Source organism: Natator depressus, chromosome 3 (assembly GCF_965152275.1).
Source record: "Natator depressus isolate rNatDep1 chromosome 3, rNatDep2.hap1, whole genome shotgun sequence".
Classification (NCBI taxonomy): Eukaryota; Metazoa; Chordata; order Testudines; family Cheloniidae; genus Natator; species Natator depressus.
In genome coordinates this window covers 135,698,544-135,719,434 of record NC_134236.1, presented here as the reverse complement: position 1 = coordinate 135,719,434, position 20,891 = coordinate 135,698,544, and the positions used below count along the sequence as shown (strand labels likewise).

Genomic DNA, 20,891 nt, shown 5'->3' with positions numbered 1-20,891 from the left:
CAAAAGCTAAGGCACAGAAGGGCATTAAGCTGAAACAACTAGAATAGGAAGAAAAAATAAGTGATTTTTGTTAACAACTTACTGTCACTACTTACAATCAATCCCATCAAAACAAACTATACAAACCTTGAAGCCATCAAAGACAAAAGCTTGCTCATCTGAGCCAAGTTCCTGGTCTGGCTGGCAGCCTGGCCTGGTCCAGCCAACTCTCATGTCTCCTGCAGTGACAGCCTCAAACTCAAAGTACCATTTTCCAGCCTTTACTGCGTAAGTCTTCTCAGTGCGGAATATCCGGAACCTTTCCATTATCCCAGTGCACATGTCTGACCTTGTAGCTGCAGGGGGAAAAAAAGGCCCTTATGTTTATCTGATAACAAAATGAAAGCAATGAAAATAAACGGAGATTACTGTATAGTATCCATACCTCTCAACCTTATAGAAAAATATTAGGAAGTAGATAAGGGGATTTAGCAATGATTTACCATAAGCCATGATGCTGTATAGCCAAGAATTGAAGCCCTGAAAGCTCAGTTAATCCAGTGAGCTAGTAATGCTACCAATGATTGGTAATGCACAAGAAAATATCAGAGACTCAGATTTTAAAGGCCAGAAGGTTAATTATGAACATCTACTCTGGCCTCCTTCATAACACAGACTACAGAATTTTTACTCAACATTCCTACTTCAAGCCCATATTGTATGGTTGAGATAGATCATATATTTTTGAAAGACATCCCATCTCGATTTAAAGACTTTAAGAGATGGAGTTTACACCACATCCCTAGATAAATTGTTCCAAAGAGTAATTACACCTCACTGTGAAAAAAAAAAGTGCTTTATTTTCAGTCTGAATTTTTCTAACTTCAACACCCAGTCTTTGGATCTTATTATGACACTCCTTGCTAAATTAGAGTCCTCTACTATCAGAAATCTTCTTCCCTAGTTGGTACTTAATCTGATATTTGATATGTTAATTAGATAGAGCTTCTTAAATCTCTCAGTGTAACACTGCTGTACTAATATTTATTTACTGTAATGAGTCCTACCCACAGTTATATGTGCATAGCTAAGGGTACTTGGACCATGTTATTTTAGCATCCTTTTTCTGCAGTAGAAGGAGTGGGCAGAAGGAAAGGATACATTTATCTGCATGAGTCTCTAACGCACCAGATGACCACATTTCTGCATTAGAAAAAATATCACAAGGAGAAAGGGCAGAGGGTTTGAAAAAACAGATGCCCTTTAAAATATAGTGTAGGACAAATAACTGGCATTTCTTATTATAATAAAACTGACTGATCTGAGGTTAAGTGGGTGAGGTTATATCTTTTATTAGACCTACTTCTATTGGTGGGAGAGACAAGCTTTTGTGAATACACAGAGCTCAAGGCTGTAAACTGTTCAAGGATAAAAGAAAAATCAATGTTTTTATGATGCTTGAAATCAGACTCAAAGAGGTATTTAGAAAATATTGCTGAACACTGAAATAACATATACGTTTTCAATTGAATAGACTATCCTTATTCACTTCCCATCTGTCATATATATAAAGGAAAGGGTAAACACCTTTAAAATCCCTCCGGGCCAGAGGAAAAAACCCTTTCACCTGTAAAGGATTAAGAAGCTAGGATAACCTCGCTGGCACCTGACCAAAATGACCAATGAGGAGACAAGATACTTTCAAAGCTGGAGGGGGGGAGAAACAAAGGTTCTCTCTGTCTGTGTGAGGCTTTTGCTGGAAATAGGAAAGGAATGGAATCTTAGAACTTAGTAAGTAATCTAGCTAGATATGCGTTAGATTCTGTTTTGTTTAAATGGCTGATAACATAAGTCATGCTGAATGGAATGTATATTCCTGTTTTTGTGTCTTTTTGTAACTTAAGGTTTTGCCTAGATGGATTCTCTGTGTTTTGAATCTGCATACCCTGTATTTACCATCCTGATTTTACAGAGGTGATTCTTTTACTTTTTCTTCAATTAAAATTCTTCTTTTACGAACCTGATTGCTTTTCCATTGTTCTTAAGATCCAAGGGTTTGAGTCTGTGTTCACCTATGCAAATTGGTGAGGATTTTTATCAAGCCTTCCCCAGGAAAGGGGGTGTAGGGCTTGGGGGTATATTTTGGGGGGAAAGACGTTTCCAAGCGGGCTCTTTCCCTGTTATGTATTTGTCAGACGCTTGGTGGTGGCAGCAATAAAGTCCAAGAGCAAAAGGTAAATTAGTTTGTACCTTGGGGAAGTTTTAAACTAAGCTGGTAAAAATAAGCTTAGGGGGTTTTCATGCAGGTCCCCACATCTGTACCCTAGAGTTCAGAGTGGGGAAGGAACCATGACATCATCCTAAACTGTTGTATAGATATTGTGTCCTATTAAACAGTTGCCCTGACTGCAACAGGTAAAGAACAACACACAAGTTTACAGGCTAAAAGGTTACAGGATAAAAGTATCACATTTTCTGCCTTGAACATACTTTTCCTTCAAGACTACCATGGCTGCATAACAATTCACTCAAGAGGGGCTCAGCATGAAACACTATTTAAAAAATCTCCAGTAGACGGACACATTAATCTTACTCTTACCACTGACATTATTATGCAAACAGTGTGTCATGTATCTTGATCACAACAGATGTAAACTCCACAGAAAGATTAGTGGTACATGGCATAAGTGAACCATTGCAGCTCCTAATGCACCAGAGAACTGTGGAGTGGTTGGGAAATGCATGGGTTTAAAAAATAATCTAAGTCAGTAAATAAAATGTATTTAGATTTTAAAAAAGGAAAGAATGTGCATGTGTCACTTTGGAGTGCATGAATAAATCTATTATTCTCTCCTCTTTTTCCCTTACAACTGACACTGAGGTTTCACACTTTATCTCTAACCTCTGACCCACTCCACTACTCTCCTGAGCCGATACCTGTCCTGGCCTCCTGCTTTCATGCACTCCTCTTCCTTCCTCCTCAACTGCCAACTCTTTTCTGGCTCCATCCCCTCAGAATGTAAGTATATTATGGTTTCCTCCACAGACAAAAAAGCCAGCCATTGATTTTGTCTCTCTCTCCCATTATGCCACCACTCCCTTCTTCCCCTCAGCTCTAACCTTATTGAGCATGCAACCTACAACCATTGCCTTATCCTCTCCAACTTCGCTTCTGTCCTCACTCCAACGAAACTGCGCTCACAAAGTTTTCTAATGCCCTCTTCTAGAAAATGTCTCAAGGGTTCTACTTCACCCAGAACTTTCTTGATCTCTATGATGCTCCTCATACCTTCATTCATACCCTCCTCCTTGACATCTTATCCTGTCCTCTTCCTATCTCTCTGGCTGATCCATGGAAAGAGATACAGAGGAGGAGAACCCACAAAAGGGTGTACCCAAAGGGCTCTCATGTTGGCTGCCTCCTTTTCTCACTTTACAACCTCTCTTTCATCCTCTTACACAGCTTCAACTACCACCTCTAAACTGATTACTTGCAAACTCTCACTATTCCTAACTTATCTTCCCCCATCCAGTCCTGCATTTTATCTGTTTCTGACATTTCCTTCCAAATGTCCCATTGTCAACTTAAACTTAACACAGTCACCCTTGTGCAAAGTGGGTGTAAATGGCAATGATCACATTTTACAAAGCTGTAAAGGACTACAGGGCACAAGGAGGAGAAGGAGAAGGCCCCTTATTGCCTTCCCAATTCCCATATTCTCTGTCATTATAGACAATGTCATCATCTTACCAGTCAGTCAGGCCCACACCTGGGGCTCATCCTTTGATTCCTCTGTTTCCCTTCTCCTGCACATCCAGACTATGTCTGGATCCTGCTACTTCTTTCTCCATAAGATTTCTAGAATTCATTCTTCTACATACAGCTAAAACACTTATTCAGGGACTCGCTCATCTTGATTACTGTAACATCCTTCTCATCTCTGATCTTCCTGTTAGCTCCACTGCTTCCCTTCAGTCTGTACAAGACATAGCTGCTAAAATCACCTGTCTTGCCTGCCGCTTTGACCATGTCAACAACCCACTCCCCATCTCCCCTCTCCAATCCCTCCACTACCTTAAGTCCCAGCTTCTTGTTCAAGCCTTGAAGATTCTATGTAACTGTCTCCTCTGTACTTATCTGTTCTTGTCTTTTTTCCTGCCTTCCATCCCCTCTTCTCCACCCTGCCAGTGATGCCAGCCTCAGCAAAACTGCCCCGAGCTTTCTTCCTCACAGCTGTTTATAAATTGCATTTTCTATCCTTGCTGCTCTACATGCCCACTGCCCTCGCAACATCAAATGCCTCCTGAAAACCCCCGGTGTCATAACTCTACAAGAAATTAGCTGACTACTAATAGCAAGGTTGAACGGAAGTTAGGAATAGTGTATATATCTCATTTAAAAAAACAACTAAACATCACCCAACAACTTGTATGTTTCACCCATTGCCCCGACACTTTGTCTGATTCACTGTATTTTTAGATGCCAAATAGTTCTGTATCTTCTTATGATGTTTGTACAGCATCTAGTACATTTGGGGTGCTACTGGAAGCAATAAATAACAATTAATAAGGATACAGCTGAAGATACTCCATTTGGTTAACCAAGGCTTAAAAAAAAAATCATGAACCAAAAACCAGAAAACCACTAGAGATCTCTAAATCCTTTTACAATACACAATATAGAATTTGAATGACGAAGAGGGGCTTCCCACAATGTTTCAAAGGAAAACATCCTATGTCAGACAAGAAAACCTGAGAAAGCAACGATTCTGCAAAACAATCATATTATGTAACATATATATATATAATATAGCAGTTTAACTCTATCAGTTCATAGTATTGTCATATTCTAAAAAAGAATAAAAAAACCCCGCCACAAGCTTTTCAAATACCTTGAACATATTACTTAGAAAAATGAAGGTTTAATCTTTATTTGCATTTATTTAATATTATTCTTCAAATTTTATTAAGTCTAGGCACTAAATTAGCATGTAATACATTGGCATAAAAGCTAAGTAGTATGCAACTAGAAACATCCAATTTAGTACAAACATAATAAAATAACTAAAAAACAGGAGCCACTTCTGCGACACTTATTCATGAACGTTAGGGCTAAAAGCATCTCAGAAGTGTGGTATTTGTGCATGTGAACTGTATGTGAGTGTGTGTGTGTGTGTGTGTAACAATTGCAAAATAAACCCCAAGAAGGGGAATCCATACCCCAATATACACCACAGAAGAGTCCTCCATGGCAGTATAAATCTCCACACTACACTACAGAGGATGCAATATCCAGCATTTAGACAATCGATATACACAAGCATTGGTTCATGTTCTCTCAAGCATAATGTATTCTAAATAAATAAAATAGAAGGATATTGATAAAGTGAATTCAATATAAAATTACCTTATTTCACTTCATTTAGCATATTCCTAGGAAAACCTAGTGAATATGAAGGTATTTTGCATAATTTTCTCCATCCCAGCAGGCTCATATATTAATTGCAAAATAATTTTTATATGCATCCATAGTCTTCCTCACATTAGCTTTATACCCCCACCCTCTTGCAAATTTTATTCCTACTAAGAATAGGAATATTTTGTGTGTGTTCCTGTGGGTAATGACCATTCTTTCTTCTTGGTAGCCTCATATGTACTCACCCACTTTCCCATCATGACACCCTGTTAAGCTTTCTCTGCAATGCCAGTCAAGGAGAAACCTCAGAGCAGTTTCTCTCTGAATTCTCAGAGGAGAACAATGGAGGTAATCAGGCAATTTTTCTTGGGCATTACCATTTCTGCTCTCAAGATTTCTGGCATACACCTATTTAAATCAGCACCTAAAATAGGGTTCTGAATGTTTAAATCTTATAAATTGGGTTTAAATAATGCTTTCTTTTCATTATTCTTTCCTTCAGGATTATTGTAAACACAGAAAACTCTTTTTAATAATATCGAGAAGTTAATAACTGAGACCTATGAGTTTCATTCTACAATTCTACCATAGAAACACAGGCCACACATCCTGAAAAATAATTAGCTTTGGGCCCTGATGCAATCTACTGGATAGCTGAGAGTATCATTAATTAAAACATATTCAGACTTAAATATTTAAGGGTAGTGAGAGCCATGCTGTTGAATTTACCATCTGTTATTTAATGAGCATTGCTAGTGGGACAGTGCTGTACAGTACATACAGCAACTCTCAGTCCTTAGTTTGCTGTCTAAAATGGACTAACAGCACACTTCAGACACCAGCCATTTAGGGGTAATCTCAAAGTGGTACGGGCATATTGCCTTAATGATTTCATTATGTACTTATGTTTTGATGAAGTTAGGGACATCTTCTTAACTATCACCGAAGCACACAGAAGAGAACACCCAAGCACCAACATGCATACTCAAACCGGTCAGTTTATTTCAAAAGCCATGTATCCTAGAGCAAGCTTTATAATACATAATTATGAAAGCTTCCCTAAGACATACTTTCTCTGCGTATATCCAGTTTACAATTTCTGATTTTTTCCCATAATGTTTTTTCCCTGCAGCCATTATCTATTTTATTTCTTTATACAGCTGATTTCTTTTAAGAATCAATGATAAAATAACATCTCCTCTGAGTGGCAGGTTATCTCCAGTAGGTATCAAATGCCAACTAAGGAAATGATGCAGGAAGTATCTTCCACACTCTAGATGTTCTGTGATTAGAATACTCATGAGCAACACTGCACAGTCTGTTCATTATCTGTAAATTTAAACTGACTGGGAAAGTGACCATCTTTCAAATGAGGGCACTCACAAATTGATCAGAAGTCCTTTCTAACGGCTCCCTACTATTAGAGCAATCATCTAAAAACTATTATAAAAATGGTGTCACTAGAGTCACAGTTTACAAGAATTTGTCACCTATTTTCTTGTCTTTGAGATTAGTTCTTGCATTGGACATTAAACCAGGATGAAACACTGGACAACGGCTAGCTTGCTACTTGCTTAAAAGTAGTTGAAAGAATATAAAGGTTCATTCTTTCTTGAACACACATGCGTAACATCCAGCACTGCAGCCTTAAGAAAAGTTATGCCCATACATTAAGAAAGTAAACAAATCCTCAGCTTTTAGAGAAAAGTATTTCAGAGCCAATGATTTCACACAAACTAAGTTAAACTGATGTGTAAGAATAAAACAAAGTTGTCTACAGCCACAGGAAGTCTCATTGACATTCAGGTCCACACTAAAGGATCCTTTGCAGTATTGGGAATTACATTATTAAATTTCTTACATACAGTATGTGTAAATCGGTTCTGAATCTGACTACAACCAAGCAAATTCACCAAATTCTGAGGTCCTTACTCAGTTTACACGGAGTTCTTTTACTCAGTTCTTCAACGGCTCTGTTGTGAAAGCTTGATGTAGAGGTTGAGGCAATGCTTGATTCAGACACCAGTTCTTGTGGAACACTACCATAAGGCTGAAGGACTCAGAAGATTGATTAGCATAACCCAATGGCCTGGGAAGACTTAGCGGAGTCCCTACATGCTGAGGTGTTTTTGGGCACAGAGCCTTTCTGGGTACCCATTCCCATCTCAGGAAAATGAGACACGGGCTGGATGCAGGGTCATCAGGCAGACCAGAGCTGGAAGACAATAACTCATGCCACCTCTAAGAAATGAAGCTTAAGGCAATTTTCCTTGGCAATAGATGTGCTGCTAGCGAGTGACTTGAACGTGGAACACTTTCCTGATTTGGAATAGACATTGTGCTTGTTCATCAATGAGAGATGGGCACAGCTTGAAGCCAGTGGATTTGGTCATCCTCAGCAGCCCTGCAATGCCTCACGACACAGTTCCATAGGGCTAAAAAAAAAACCTAATAAACTTAACAACAAATAGATATGCCTCCGTCATTACCAACACCTACTGTAACATTACATGGATTCTTGAGAGTAAAAAAATTAAATTAAATACCGTGATCTTGATCAGGAGCCTCCAGGTTGTAACCATAGCCAAGAAGGGTGCGGACGGCCTCCCGGAGGCTATCTTTGTTTGACTTCTTGGTACGATCATCCAGAAGGGCATATGGGACAAGGCGGGGGTTTCTTCGATTCTTCACATCCTACATAAGGATAAGTTATTAAAAATCATTGCAGTTTCAGAGAGACCAAGCTAAAATGAAACATTTTTCTTACAAATAAAATTGCAAGGACAGATAATATGTACAGTAGCTTCAGTTTAAAAAATATGATTTGCACAAAGTGAAATGAAGACTTGCATAACACCACACGTACAACAAGCACCTTGCAGAGGAAACTGAAGTTCTTGAAATCTACATGGACACTGAATTCAAAAGAAGCCAGTTATTCACAAATATTGATATTTAATGGCATGGTGTAAATTTTCTTTCATTTTCCACCAAATAATTTAATGGAAATATGTTCATGCAACACTAAGTGTGAAAATCAAGAACAGAAATGAATTGTTTACTATCTAAGATTTTGCACTCTCTTTGGAATGGGGATCATGTTTTTCTTCTATTTGTACAGCAACTAGCACAAAGGTGTCCTAGTCCATGACTGGAACTCCTAAGAGCCAACATAATAAAAATTCTTGATAAATAATAGCAGCACCAATGTTGCACTACCCAAAGTGAATGGCTGGTTTGCCATTCATTTGAATGGAAGCAGGATCAGTCTCAAAATTCTTATCTTTATGTAGAAGAACAAAAGTGCCACAACACCAAAATGTAAAACAACGACTGCTTCTAATGTGAAATACTCAAGGCATATATTTTTCCAAAAGAAAGTATTGGATTTTACAGTTCTAGTAAGAATCCAAGTGTAAATGCCCTTCCCTCAGTGTGATGCTCTAGTGTGGAATTTTTTTAGCATAACATAAGATAAACAGACGCAGCTCTCTGCTCCCAGTGGAATGAAGCTATTAAGTGAGTTAAAGTTTGTTTTTAACATAAAATTAATTTTTTTCCTTTGCAAAGGTCATTTCAATTGCAAATGTTGATTATATAGTCTATTTAGTATACATTATGACAATTCTAGTGAGTATTATAATTTGCCTTTCTATGTTTTCACTTTTGCACTTGAGAGTTTATTGGCAGTGGCAGAAGCAGTGCAATAGATCTCTCCATATTCTTGCTAATTGTGTAGATATTAATTTTTAAAAAAATTAGAGGTTGAATCTGCCATAATAAGTTGACTATTGTATAGGAACAAAAAGCAAAGATATTGGGAACTTTCTACTAATGGGAGATACCAACAATTGTGAAAATGAAAATATCACAAAATATTGTCTTAGTATTTTATTCTATTATGGTTCTGATTCAGAATTTTTCAGCTTTGCTCCTGTACACACTCACACACACTTCTGCATCCTCAAACAGCAGATACGTTTTGGTAGTACAAATACTTGTGTCTGTTTTCCTTCATTAGCTATGACATATCTAGCGATCTGATTTAGTAGCACCCTGGTAACTAGATACTTAAAGTGTACTAAAATGTGTTTTTTGCCTGTCGAAAGGCTCAATTCGTTCCCAATGCAAAAGGGAAATTTGATCTTTCCTGTGGATTTTCTTTCTAGGACAAGCCACAGCATAAAAATTACATAACCTGGATGTTAAATGGGCCACCAAGGGGATAATAGAATATGTAGCAGACACACAAAAGGTGAGGTGCTGTTCTCCCTAAGAATGTTACAGGTCACTCAGTTGGAGAAGCAGTGACACTGTTGGTGTAGAGATCATGTTTTTTATTACGAACTATAAAGAGCCCTTTTGTGGCTCTCTAGCCACACATTCTCAAACCATTTTGAGGGTGACCTCTACTCTTCTGTAGACACATCATTTGGTAGATGAGTGTTGCAGAACATGGCACCTCCAAAACCTTTAAGTTCATTTTCAATTTATATATAAATTCAATCCTTCTTACTCTCCTAAGGACAAGTTATTGCTTATAATATAAAGATTGCTGGGACAGAAAAGAGAAAATTTGGTCTCACCTGTGAATTTTCTTTCTAGAATCTTCCAGATTTGAAAGTCTGATTCTCCATTGGAGGACTGCATTACGTGCAGAGGTTTTCTAGTAATTACTTACTTTTTAAATAATTTAAATGACAAGAGTAGGTTTTCTTCGGGGAAACCCTTAAATATCTTGTCAACACTACTACAAATGGTTTGAGTTAAATAACATTTGTTAACTTTTACATATAGTTAGTGTTTTTCAGCTTTGGAAGCTATCATTCTATCAAACACAACATTAGTAATTTACACCTGAATTCTGGATTGCTTAAGGAAAAAAGCATGGGGACTAGAAAAGTACCTGCAAATATATGCAGGGAATGGAACAAAGAGATATAGGAGGACATGAATTAACATGTTTGAGCATATATAGTGGAAATGCAGGTTCTAAAGGCTCGTATCAGGCAAACAATGCTCCATACCAGCGACAGCTACCAAGAAATAGGTAGAAGAGATGGCCCAAAGAAATGCATACAAATAAGAACAATGTGGGCCATCTAAAAGGCTGTTAAAACTACTATTAGAAACAAAAGGATCAGGCCGATCAACCCTTCACAGTAGAAAGCGATAGTAAGGTGTATATGTGCATACATGCATGCTATAGGTATGTGGCAGGCACACAGAATGGATAAGTGATTTAGTGAGGGCCACATCATATATAGAGAGACTTGTATGAGAAATGCCACATAAAAGATAGTATGTGAAGGAGTGAGGCTGCAGAAGCATCTGTAGAACATTGTCCATAGCAGCACAGAACAACAGTGTTAAACAGCCAGTTCGCACAAGCAGCTGTAAGGAAAGCAACTATTTAAAAGATCCAAAAGGAATCTCAAAGTCAGAGTTGTGCACTTTAGAGGTAAATCAACAACAAAGTGCCATTTTCCTATATAATTCCCTACTAAACCTCTTCTGTAATGACATGCAGTAATGCAGCTTTCAATGGAACAACTTACGAGTATGGTATGCAATTAGATTTAATGAACCTATGCACTGTTGTGCTCGGACACTGTTGTGGAGTTCAACAGAAGTGCAGGTCATCAGCTAAGTGGTTTAAGGAGAAGACAGACAACTAGACACACATTACAGCGCTTCTCAAAGAAGAGGAAATAAAAGGCACAACCACAGAAAGCGTGTAATAGGAGGAATATCGGAAAGACATGGATAAGCAACTGACGTGGTCACAAGTTAAGTGATTTAGAACATCAGGTATTTATATATATCTATTCCACAGGGGACCTAATTATTTCGTTCTCATAGCCATGGAGGCTGACAACAAATGGATCAAAAAATGATTAGCAGTCACCTTCTATCACTGAATTTAAGAAAAATTCTCTTGAAAGTGGATTCTATTCAACATCAAAGGAGCTATTCCAATAAAGTACTATGTAATACCTCTTTATTTGGCACTGGTGCAATTGCAATTGGAATATTGTTTCCAGTTCTGATACCCACAATTCAAGAAAGATGTTGGTAAATTGGAAAGGGTTCAGAGAAGAGCCACGAGAATGATTAAAAACTATTCCTTATAGTGATAGACTCAAGGAGCTCAATCTGTTTAGCTTAACAAAGAGAAGGTTAATAGGTGACTTGATTACAGTCTGTAGGTACCTATACGTGGAACAAATATTTAATATTGGGCTCTTCATTATGTCAGAGAAAGGTATAATACGATCCAATAACTGGAAGCTGAAGCTAAACAAATTCAGACTGGAAATAACACACATTTTTAACATTTTTCACCATTGGAACAATTTACCAAGGGTCATGGTGGATTCTCCATAACTGACCATTTTTAAATCAAGATAGGATTTTTTTTAAGATATTCTTTGGGAATTATTTGGGGGAAGTTCTATGGCCTGTATTACTCAGGAGATGATCACAGTGGTCCTTTCTAGCCTTGGAATCTATGAATCTTGAGTTTAGCTCCCTACTGAAGACCCTGCTCTTTCAATAACCTCATCCCTGCTGAAGAACACAAGAAGGAAAGCCAATGATTTTGACTAACTGCAAGTGTAAGCAGTAGGATAGCTGCTATAGCAGTCCACCTATTAAGCCTCTCCCCTTACTCATCACTAGTAGTTGTAAATTGTGGCATGGGACTTGCAGGAGACAATGGCAAAATGTGGTATGATTGAATTCAGGTATTGCATAAATAGGATTCTGCTCCCAGATATCTTGAGTAACATCCCCACTAATAGTCCTTTAGCAGGCAATATTAGTCCTACAGAAGAGAAGTACTGGAATAAATGATCCCACTCAGGAAATGCATTTCTCCACATATGATCCAAAGACACACAGTTCCTCAGAAGGTATATAACCCAGTTACAAATTTACCCCAGGGGTTCACACAGAATAGTACCTTGAACCTGCACTCCATTACTGTGACATGATTATACAAGAGCTTCTCCCAGGTGTCCTGCCTGTGGCACAAATGGTGTCTGCGCAGTTTCTATGCTAATCACCATTGGCATGATTCTCTGCAGTTCTATCGCAACCATGGCACATTAGGCCTGGGTACAGCACATGGAATGAAAACTGAGCAGTTTATTTGCACAATACAAATAAGCTTTCTGGTTCAGAGTAATACATGTGTCCTACACTCCACTTTTAGAAATATTCCAGTTTGCCCACAATGTATGGTGTCATCGTAATTACTATGTTGTCTTGGTTCTGAAATTTGTTTAGCCACATAATTCCTATATATGGTACCTGTATACAAATGGTATTTGTCACTGCCACCGTTGTCATGTTTGACCTTCAAATACCACTTTACACTTCCAAGATATGGCATACATATCATCTGTCTTTTTACGATGCTATCTGGACAATTCATTCCACTTCTGAGAGTTCCCACTTTTTCTATTCTTACTAACATAAATTTACTATTTTATATTGTAATCTTATGACAGAATTTGGCCCTTACACATCTTACTGATCTAACAAAACAGCAAAAAAGGAGTGTGAATGTATTTGTATTTTTAAAAGATATGTAAGTATCAGCTGCATCATTTTTTCCCAGTAGAAGCCAATGACTGGCTCTGTTCCTCTTGTGGTGTCACAGCACTAGAATTCTGTGTATCTCGGTATCAGTCTAGCTAGTTATATACACCTCCTCCCCTCATCACCAAGATATCCGAACACCACGTGGGGAGGAGGACTTGATATTCCTATTCAAAGGAATTGATTAGCTTTTTGTCTTTTCAATGCCTGTGCCACAAATATGACACATTGCTGTTTAGAGGTCTTAGGGGTTGATATACAGCAGTATAAATAATGGCAGGATAAATAATGAAAATGTAAAAAAGTCATGTAATGCCAATAATTTTTAAAAGACACACCTCTGTATACTTTAATAAAGCAAAATCAATTTTCACATTTAAAAGAAATATAAGTGAAAAATTTTGAGTTGGAGGTTTTTTCCTTCCCCGTGTCTATGTTTCATTCACCCATGTGTTCTGATCACTTCCCCCTTCTCGTCTCAACAGGAGGGAAGTTTGGTCAGACCAGCACAGGGTTGGCCAACTCCAGATCAAACAATGGTTTAGAATATTTTATATATGTGACTGAAAATTGTTTGACCCTGTCTTCATCCGAACCCACAGTGACACCTGTTGTCTACCATGGGTAATTTTTCCTACAATACACAGGGACATGGTAACCTATGCTTCATAACAACTTTAAAAAAAACATCCTGTCTACATAAGGTAACAAGAATTTATTTCATGAAAACTGCTTTTTAATAACGGTTTTCTAGCACTCTCACTTTTGTGAAGTAGTGGCTTCAATGTCTGGGTCCTTCTGCAACAGAACATAACCAGACTGAAGAATGAAAAGGATGCCTTGCTGCAAAGTTATTAGATGAAGTAATGTACCATTTCTACTGTCTTTGAGGTCACACTTAAAAAAAAAAGCTGCATGTACAACATAGTGTATATAGCTGAACCCAGTGCCTCTGATCATAACATCAATATGGCCTATTTCCTACTTGTCATAGCCATGCCTGCCCTGTAGCCCTTCCCCCCACCCAGTTGCCATGCATGGGGCTGCAGGTGTTCCCTGCCTCAGTTTCCCCTCACCAGAGTTTTCTCTTTCTCTGGAATTCCCATGGCTTAAGTCTTCTGGTAGGGTCACTCTGAGTTTAATCCCATACATGGGTAACAAAAGTCCAAATAAAAATCCCAAAGAAACAAAAGGTTCTTCTGCCCTGCTTGGGCTCCCCTTCAGCCCACCCTCTGGGGTCAGTTCCCAGTTCCTTCTAGGTTACCTTCGAGTGTCTCTGGCTCTAAGATAGAGCACTGACTCCCAGACTACTTCACTGGAGTGCTTCCAGACCCTACTCCCTATGGTTCCTTCTTCAAATTGAGCTGAGTTTTCTCAGCCCCTTCATGAGGCCCAGATGTTTCAGGCTGTCATCTGACCCCAAATAATCCAGTCCCCTTAGGCTGGTAGGCAGCTAATTATGGCACAGGTGGGACTGAGTGAACAGGGCTGGTGAGCCCCAGGCCTCTTGCTCTTTAAAGAGGCAAATAGGCTGCTTACACTCCCCGTGCCCCACTGGTAGGCCCAGAGGTCCAAAAAGGGAGCAGAACTAGTGTAGTACTGCTCCACAAGGGTGTCAAGCTACAAAGAGCCAACGCAGGAACTATCAGCAGCCCCAACCATGCTACAGAGCTCTACATCATGAACATCCATTTGTGCTAGTGCAGAGAGAGGTCTTAGAGGTCTGGTGGACTGGAGAAGGGTCAGGCTATAGCAAGTATACCCATAAGTATGTGGCTAAACTATGTGGAGCATGAAGAGGGAGAGAGTAACAACTGTGGAGACTGTTATAGTTGACCTAGAGTATGTTTACACTGCAATTAAAAGCCCCTGGTTGGCCTGTGCCAGCTGACTCAGGCTCACAGGGCTCAGGGTAGGGGGCTGTTTAATTGTGGTACAGATGTTCTGGCTTGGGCTGGAGCCTGAGCTCTAGGATCCTATGAGGGGGGAGGGTTCTAGGGCTTGGGCTGCAGCCCGAGTTGAAACATCTACACTGCAGTTAAACAGCCCCTGAGTCTGAGACCGAGCCCTGCGAGCCCAAGTGTCTAATTGCAGTGTAGATATACCCTTCAAGCATAGCTCAGGGCTTTGCAGGATGGATTCTGTCTCCCACCCTCCAACTCCAGCAGAGAGAACCCAATATTACAAATCCCAAGCGTTTGATAATCATGAGTCAGTCCCCAACACACCATCAGACTGGCTTAATTATCATGAGATTTTAAAAATAATGTATTTTGAGTTCTTTTGCTCTCTGACCTTTAAACCATTAGGATACATGTTTTCCATCTAATCTCTGCAACGAGGGCTAGAAACCTACTCTTTTTTTTTTAAATGAAAATTGAAGATCTTCTATATTCATCTGACTCCAGAGTCTAGGAAGTTACGAAAAGCACCAAATATTGCAAGATTAGGGACAAAAGTACAAGAGTTTGCAATAATGTAAACCCCATTTTTTCAGTAGGATTTAGACATAAATGCCCCCTTCCAAGCTGAAAACTTATTTTTAATCAGTTTGATCACAAATATGGTTTGAAGTTAGAGAGATGGTGAAGTACTTAAAGACATTTGGGACAATGAATTATGACATATCCTAGGCCAAACACCATCGACAGATAAGGATAAAATGACCCATAGTACAATCCTAATTACTGAGTTTACCAGAGATATATTTCGTCCCATTTGCCTTACCTATTCAGGTCACATTCAACTCCCTCAGTTCAGAGAAAATGATCAGTCTGAGAGCAAACATGTTCTTCCTTAAAGGGACACTGTCAAGTATTTTCCTATTTTATTTATATCTATATCTATATATATATATATACACACACATTTGTTTTTCACGTACCATTGATATTCACTACCCTTCCATAAGATAACAAAATTATATTTTTCCTACTTGTTTTGTCCTTTTTCATTTCATAAACACTCGTTTGTGCTTCCTGCCTTATTTATGAAGCACAAGCTACCGTGGCTCTGACTTATTTACAGTACTTACTTGTTTGTGATCAGTGTCAGCATTGATGTCAGCACAGTTCTGGGAACAGGATTTATTATTTAACTTGTGCTCCCTCTGCTGGCTGGCTGGTTGGCTCTGCAGCAGCACAACAAAAATACTGGGTACAGTCATGCATAAACAGCAGCTATCATTTGTTAAAGATGTCCTTGTAAGCAGTGGTGGAGTGAGGAGACGATATGTAGAATCTGGAGGGCATTTCCCCTCCACATTATAATAATAAAAATAGGTTATATTTGGAACGTAAACTACTTGACAGTATCCCTTTAATCTGTAGCAGTTTTAGAATCACAGAATTTTAGAAATTAGATATAGAAAAGACCTACTATATAATTTAGTCCATCTCCCAGCACAATTGTTCACTATGATATATTTTCCAATGATTGGTTCAATCAACTTTCAAATCTCGCCAAGCAATGAGTTTTCCTTCCCCAGCAGACTATTTCACAGAACTATTTGATCTCACTGTGTATAATACTGTATAGCAAACCATCACATTACCTTATGCAGTACTGTAACATGTCACAGTAACATGACAAGATGACAAAATGTAGCCCATGGTACAACCCAGTGTGGAAGCTAAGCAGAAGCACATATTAGCACAGATATCCATTAGCAGCTATGTTATGTGTATGACAGAATGAAATGAGAAGGTTTTGGTTTTGTTCCAATCTGGAACAAAAACGACTTTTGAAACGTCAAAAGTTGCTGCTAAATGAAATTGTCATCCTCCAATCAGTTCTACTTATGAGGAATAAGTGCCATACCACATCTATTCTTTACAAAGTGGAGCCTTCCATATCTACACACAGGCACACAAAAAGAAACACACAGAGACCCTGTACATATGAATAATCTGAATAATGCAGAGAAACTGTATCTACCACCCATTCCTGCTCTGCCTCTTTCCTCTCCTCCCCAACCCAACCTGATAACATTTAAGAAATTCTTAGCTGGCCTCACTTACTTCCTTTATCACTAAGTATCTCAGTAATTCAAAGAGTATATAATTTGGTGGCAAAGTTCATTGTAATAAGGTTGGCAAAATTAGTAATTCTACCGAAATTCAGATGTACAAAGTAAGCTAAATTGCTCTCAGGACCTAAGGAACCTCAACCTTTACACCGAATTTACCTTGGATTGTCTATATTTTGCAAATACATTACAGTTTAAACCACTGTGTTAATTAGCAAAAATAAACACACATTTTTGATCTACTGTGTTCTTAACTTGTTATTAACTGGTCCATTGTATATGCATTACTAGATTTGATTTTAGGTAAAGCAAAGCTTCCAGTGATTCTACCAAAGCTATAAGAATACCCCCATTTTTCACTGACTTTAAATCCTCTCAATTCAAGGCCATGAACTGCAACCATTTGGCTTCTGAAAGTAGATGAAATTATGGGTTGCAACCTGGAAATCACTGATAGCATTCTTTAATTTGCCAGTGATGTTGCAGTTGAGCATTAGGAAGCATTCCTTCATTCCAGGCAATGAATGCACTGCCTTCACAAAATCAACATGTGAAATTGTGGATAGAAAATACATGTGTCCACTTCTCCTATATGGCAATGTAGGGAACTATTTCTCTCATAGTCTATTAGGCCAACTCTCTATCGGAAACATAAAGGCACTTTAAAATGTCTGCATTAACACTGCATCTGTGAATGTAAAGTTCACGATGGAATTTCACCAATGCTGAAGATGGCCCTGAATGTCTATACAAAGGATATCAGAGCCCATATTAAAAACATCCAAATGTAAACAAATATATTTGTTGTTAGTTCACAAGCTGCTTAGACCCAAATATGGAAGATAGATTTATACAATGACTTGCAAAGCCCCAAAATGAAGATACACTAATTGAGGGTGCTGAAAATGATATGTGGCATATTTCTCCAACATAAACAGTCTGTCAAATGTGATGAATAAAATTAAGTGATTCACTTAAATAAAACTGTAAAAACAGCAGGTTGTTTACTGACAGGAAAGCACTGCACACAGAATTAATTTTGTTCTTGCATGTCAAACAAAATTCAAGATGTACCGAACTGCACTGTATAACTTGAATTCTTGACAAAACCAAAATGCAGATTTTGCAGGCAGAAAACAGTTGTGGTTCCTGCAAAATGCTGTTTTTCTTTTCAAAATGTCTTTTTTACCCCCCAGCACAAATCCATGAAAACTCAAACTTTTTCCCAGAGGGTGGATTTTTCTATAGTTTCACTGTGAAATGCTACTGTACATTCTTTGGCAAAAGTGAAGATACCTGTCCTAGTTTGAATTCACAAATAATCACTACAGGGTTGGTGGATGTGGTCCACAATAAAAAACTGATACAGTGGTTAACCGTTAATAGTTACCGCAATAGATTACATTGTACATCTATGGGATTTTTATATTTATTTATCTTTGTATAGAACAACTAGAGATCTTGAGTTTTGCTGCTAACAATCCACCATGCTTTATTTTTACTCACTCCTGACACAGAAAAAAACTCAGCATCAGAACTGGCACTTGAAACCCAGGTTGCTAGCCTCAATGAAGGAGCAAAAATTTGGATGGGCCATGGAGACTGAATTACCCTCCCACCCTTAACGGTGGTCTGCTAGACCAGATATGATGCATATTGTAGGGTAATTAGTAGAAGTTTACACTGTTGCTACTTGGGGGCTTTAGCTGTTCAGTGGACAAAGAGAAAAATGTAGTCTCCCGGATGAGGGTATGTAAATTATTTTCCTACTGTAAATCATTGCCTACACTTCAGAGGACAGCATTTCAGAGGCAATGGGGAGCTCAAGACTTAATCTGTATGCTTTAGACAACACACAAAGAAACGCCACATCCCTTCCCCCAAGGTAGCTGTCCAGAGAATGCAAAGACACACCACACATTTCATTATGGCTGCCATAGAGAGTACTCCATGTGTGTAAATCATTTATTGCTGGCAAGCTTAGCTATAATATACTTACTAACAACAGAAACCCAGATGCCAATAGTTTGCCCTCTTGACTGAGAGGCTAACATTCTGTCAGTGGCTTCCTCTAACCTCATATCCCAAATTCAATTGTACAATACCTCAATATGTGGCTGAACTTTCAGATGTCCAAGTTTGCTCTTACCTGCTGGATACCATATGTCCAACCCTGCCTGATACGGTCCCTTGCCCACACATTATGAGCATTCTCTGCTAGTTTATCCACCATGGCTTCTTGAGAGGGGGTCAACTTGATAAAGCTCAGATCCATGGGAGCAGGCTTGTATCCACTTGATAACTGGTAACTGTCAAACAATGTAGAATTTGCAATTGGTAATTTAAAAAAAAATCACATATTTCACTGAGAAAACACTAACAGATATTACATAGGAAAACTACTGCATCCACTGATAAAACCACAGAAATACAAATATTAATAATCCAGATAAGATCTAGGTTATAAGAATAATGCATGGAAATAATGCACAGAAATTTAGCTTTGGTTTCTATTTAACGATATCTAGAGTGACTGAAGAAGTCCATTTCATTAGGCAGTAATGTGTTATTGGATGTGTAAGTGACTCAGAATTACCAAAGTCCAAAAAAGCTTTAATATACATATTGTGGCATTTCTTCACATGCTTAAAGCAGTGCAGAGATTAAAGCTGATATCTGTGGAGGTCGACTAGATGATCATAATGGTCCCTTCTGACATTAGTATCTATGAATCTACTATATGCCCCACCCCCCGCCCCCCGATCACAGTATCTAAGCACCTCACAATCATGAATAGATATCTTCATCCTGGGAGGTAAGGAAGGATATCCTTGTTTTACAGATGAAGAACTGAGGCACTGTACAGATTAAGTGGCTTCCCCAAAGACACACAGGAAGTCTATAGCTAAACTATAAACTCCGGACTCTCCTGGCCCAGTGTAATACCTTAGCCACTAGACTATCCCTCCAGCACTCAACTTCCTATGACTTGAATAGGAAGCACCGCAAGTAGAGCTCTGAAAACAGGGAATATAATGAACCTTGAAGAGTTCTGTGTTATCATTTTATTGTTTCCCCATTAGCATTATTTGTATGCGTTTCCCACTCTGTCAATGTTTCCCTACGTGGGGGCAGGATTCCAATAGCATTCAAAGTAGTATTGTGAGGCCCATGCTCAAGAAACCAACTCATGATGTTGACAACCTGGCTAACAGTCTATCATTTTTAGGGAAGGTCATCGAAAGCCTATGACAGGCAAATATAAAAGTTTCTTGACATTTCCTTGACACTGGTCAATCTGGCTATAGGGCTGAAGAGGTGACAGAAATTGTATTGGTTGTATTAGTTGTGATTTCACTGACCATTGCTAGGAGGAGATCATCAAACTGTTGAATAGACTATTTCACTGGACTGAAGTGTCCACCTTACAGAGACTACAAATGATGCAGAAAATTATGAATGCTAAAAGAAAAAAGAAAAGGAGTACTTGTGGCACCTTAGAGACTAACCAATTTATTTGAGCATAAGCTTTCGTGAGCTACAGCTCACTTCATCGGATGCATACTGTGGAAACTACAGAAGACATTATATACACAGAGACCATGAAACAATACCTCCTCCCACCCCACTCTCCTGCTGGTAATAGCTTATCTAAAGGGATCACTCTCCTTACAATGTGTATGATAATCAAGTTGGGCCATTTCCAGCACAAATCCAGGTTTTCTCACCCTCCGCCCCCCTCCCCCCCCAAACTCACTCTCCTGCTGGTAATAGCCCATCCAAAGTGACCACTCTCTTTACAATGTGTATGATAATCAAGTTGGGCCATTTCAAATCCAGGTTCTCTCACCCCCCCCCTTTTTT

The 20,891-nt window shown here is 38.7% G+C and overlaps 1 protein-coding gene across 1 annotated transcript in view; it reads right to left on the bottom strand.

The window, feature by feature from the left end:
* RYR2 (ryanodine receptor 2) overlaps nt 1–20,891 on the bottom strand; it is a 698,126-nt gene that overhangs the window by 275,724 nt on the left and 401,511 nt on the right. Inside the window, exons 25-27 of the mRNA XM_074948896.1 lie at nt 19,177–19,336; nt 7,942–8,089; nt 127–335 (exon numbers count right to left, since the gene is read on the bottom strand). Coding sequence (XP_074804997.1) covers nt 127–335; nt 7,942–8,089; nt 19,177–19,336 — 517 coding nt within the window. The remainder of the gene's footprint in view (nt 1–126; nt 336–7,941; nt 8,090–19,176; nt 19,337–20,891) is intronic.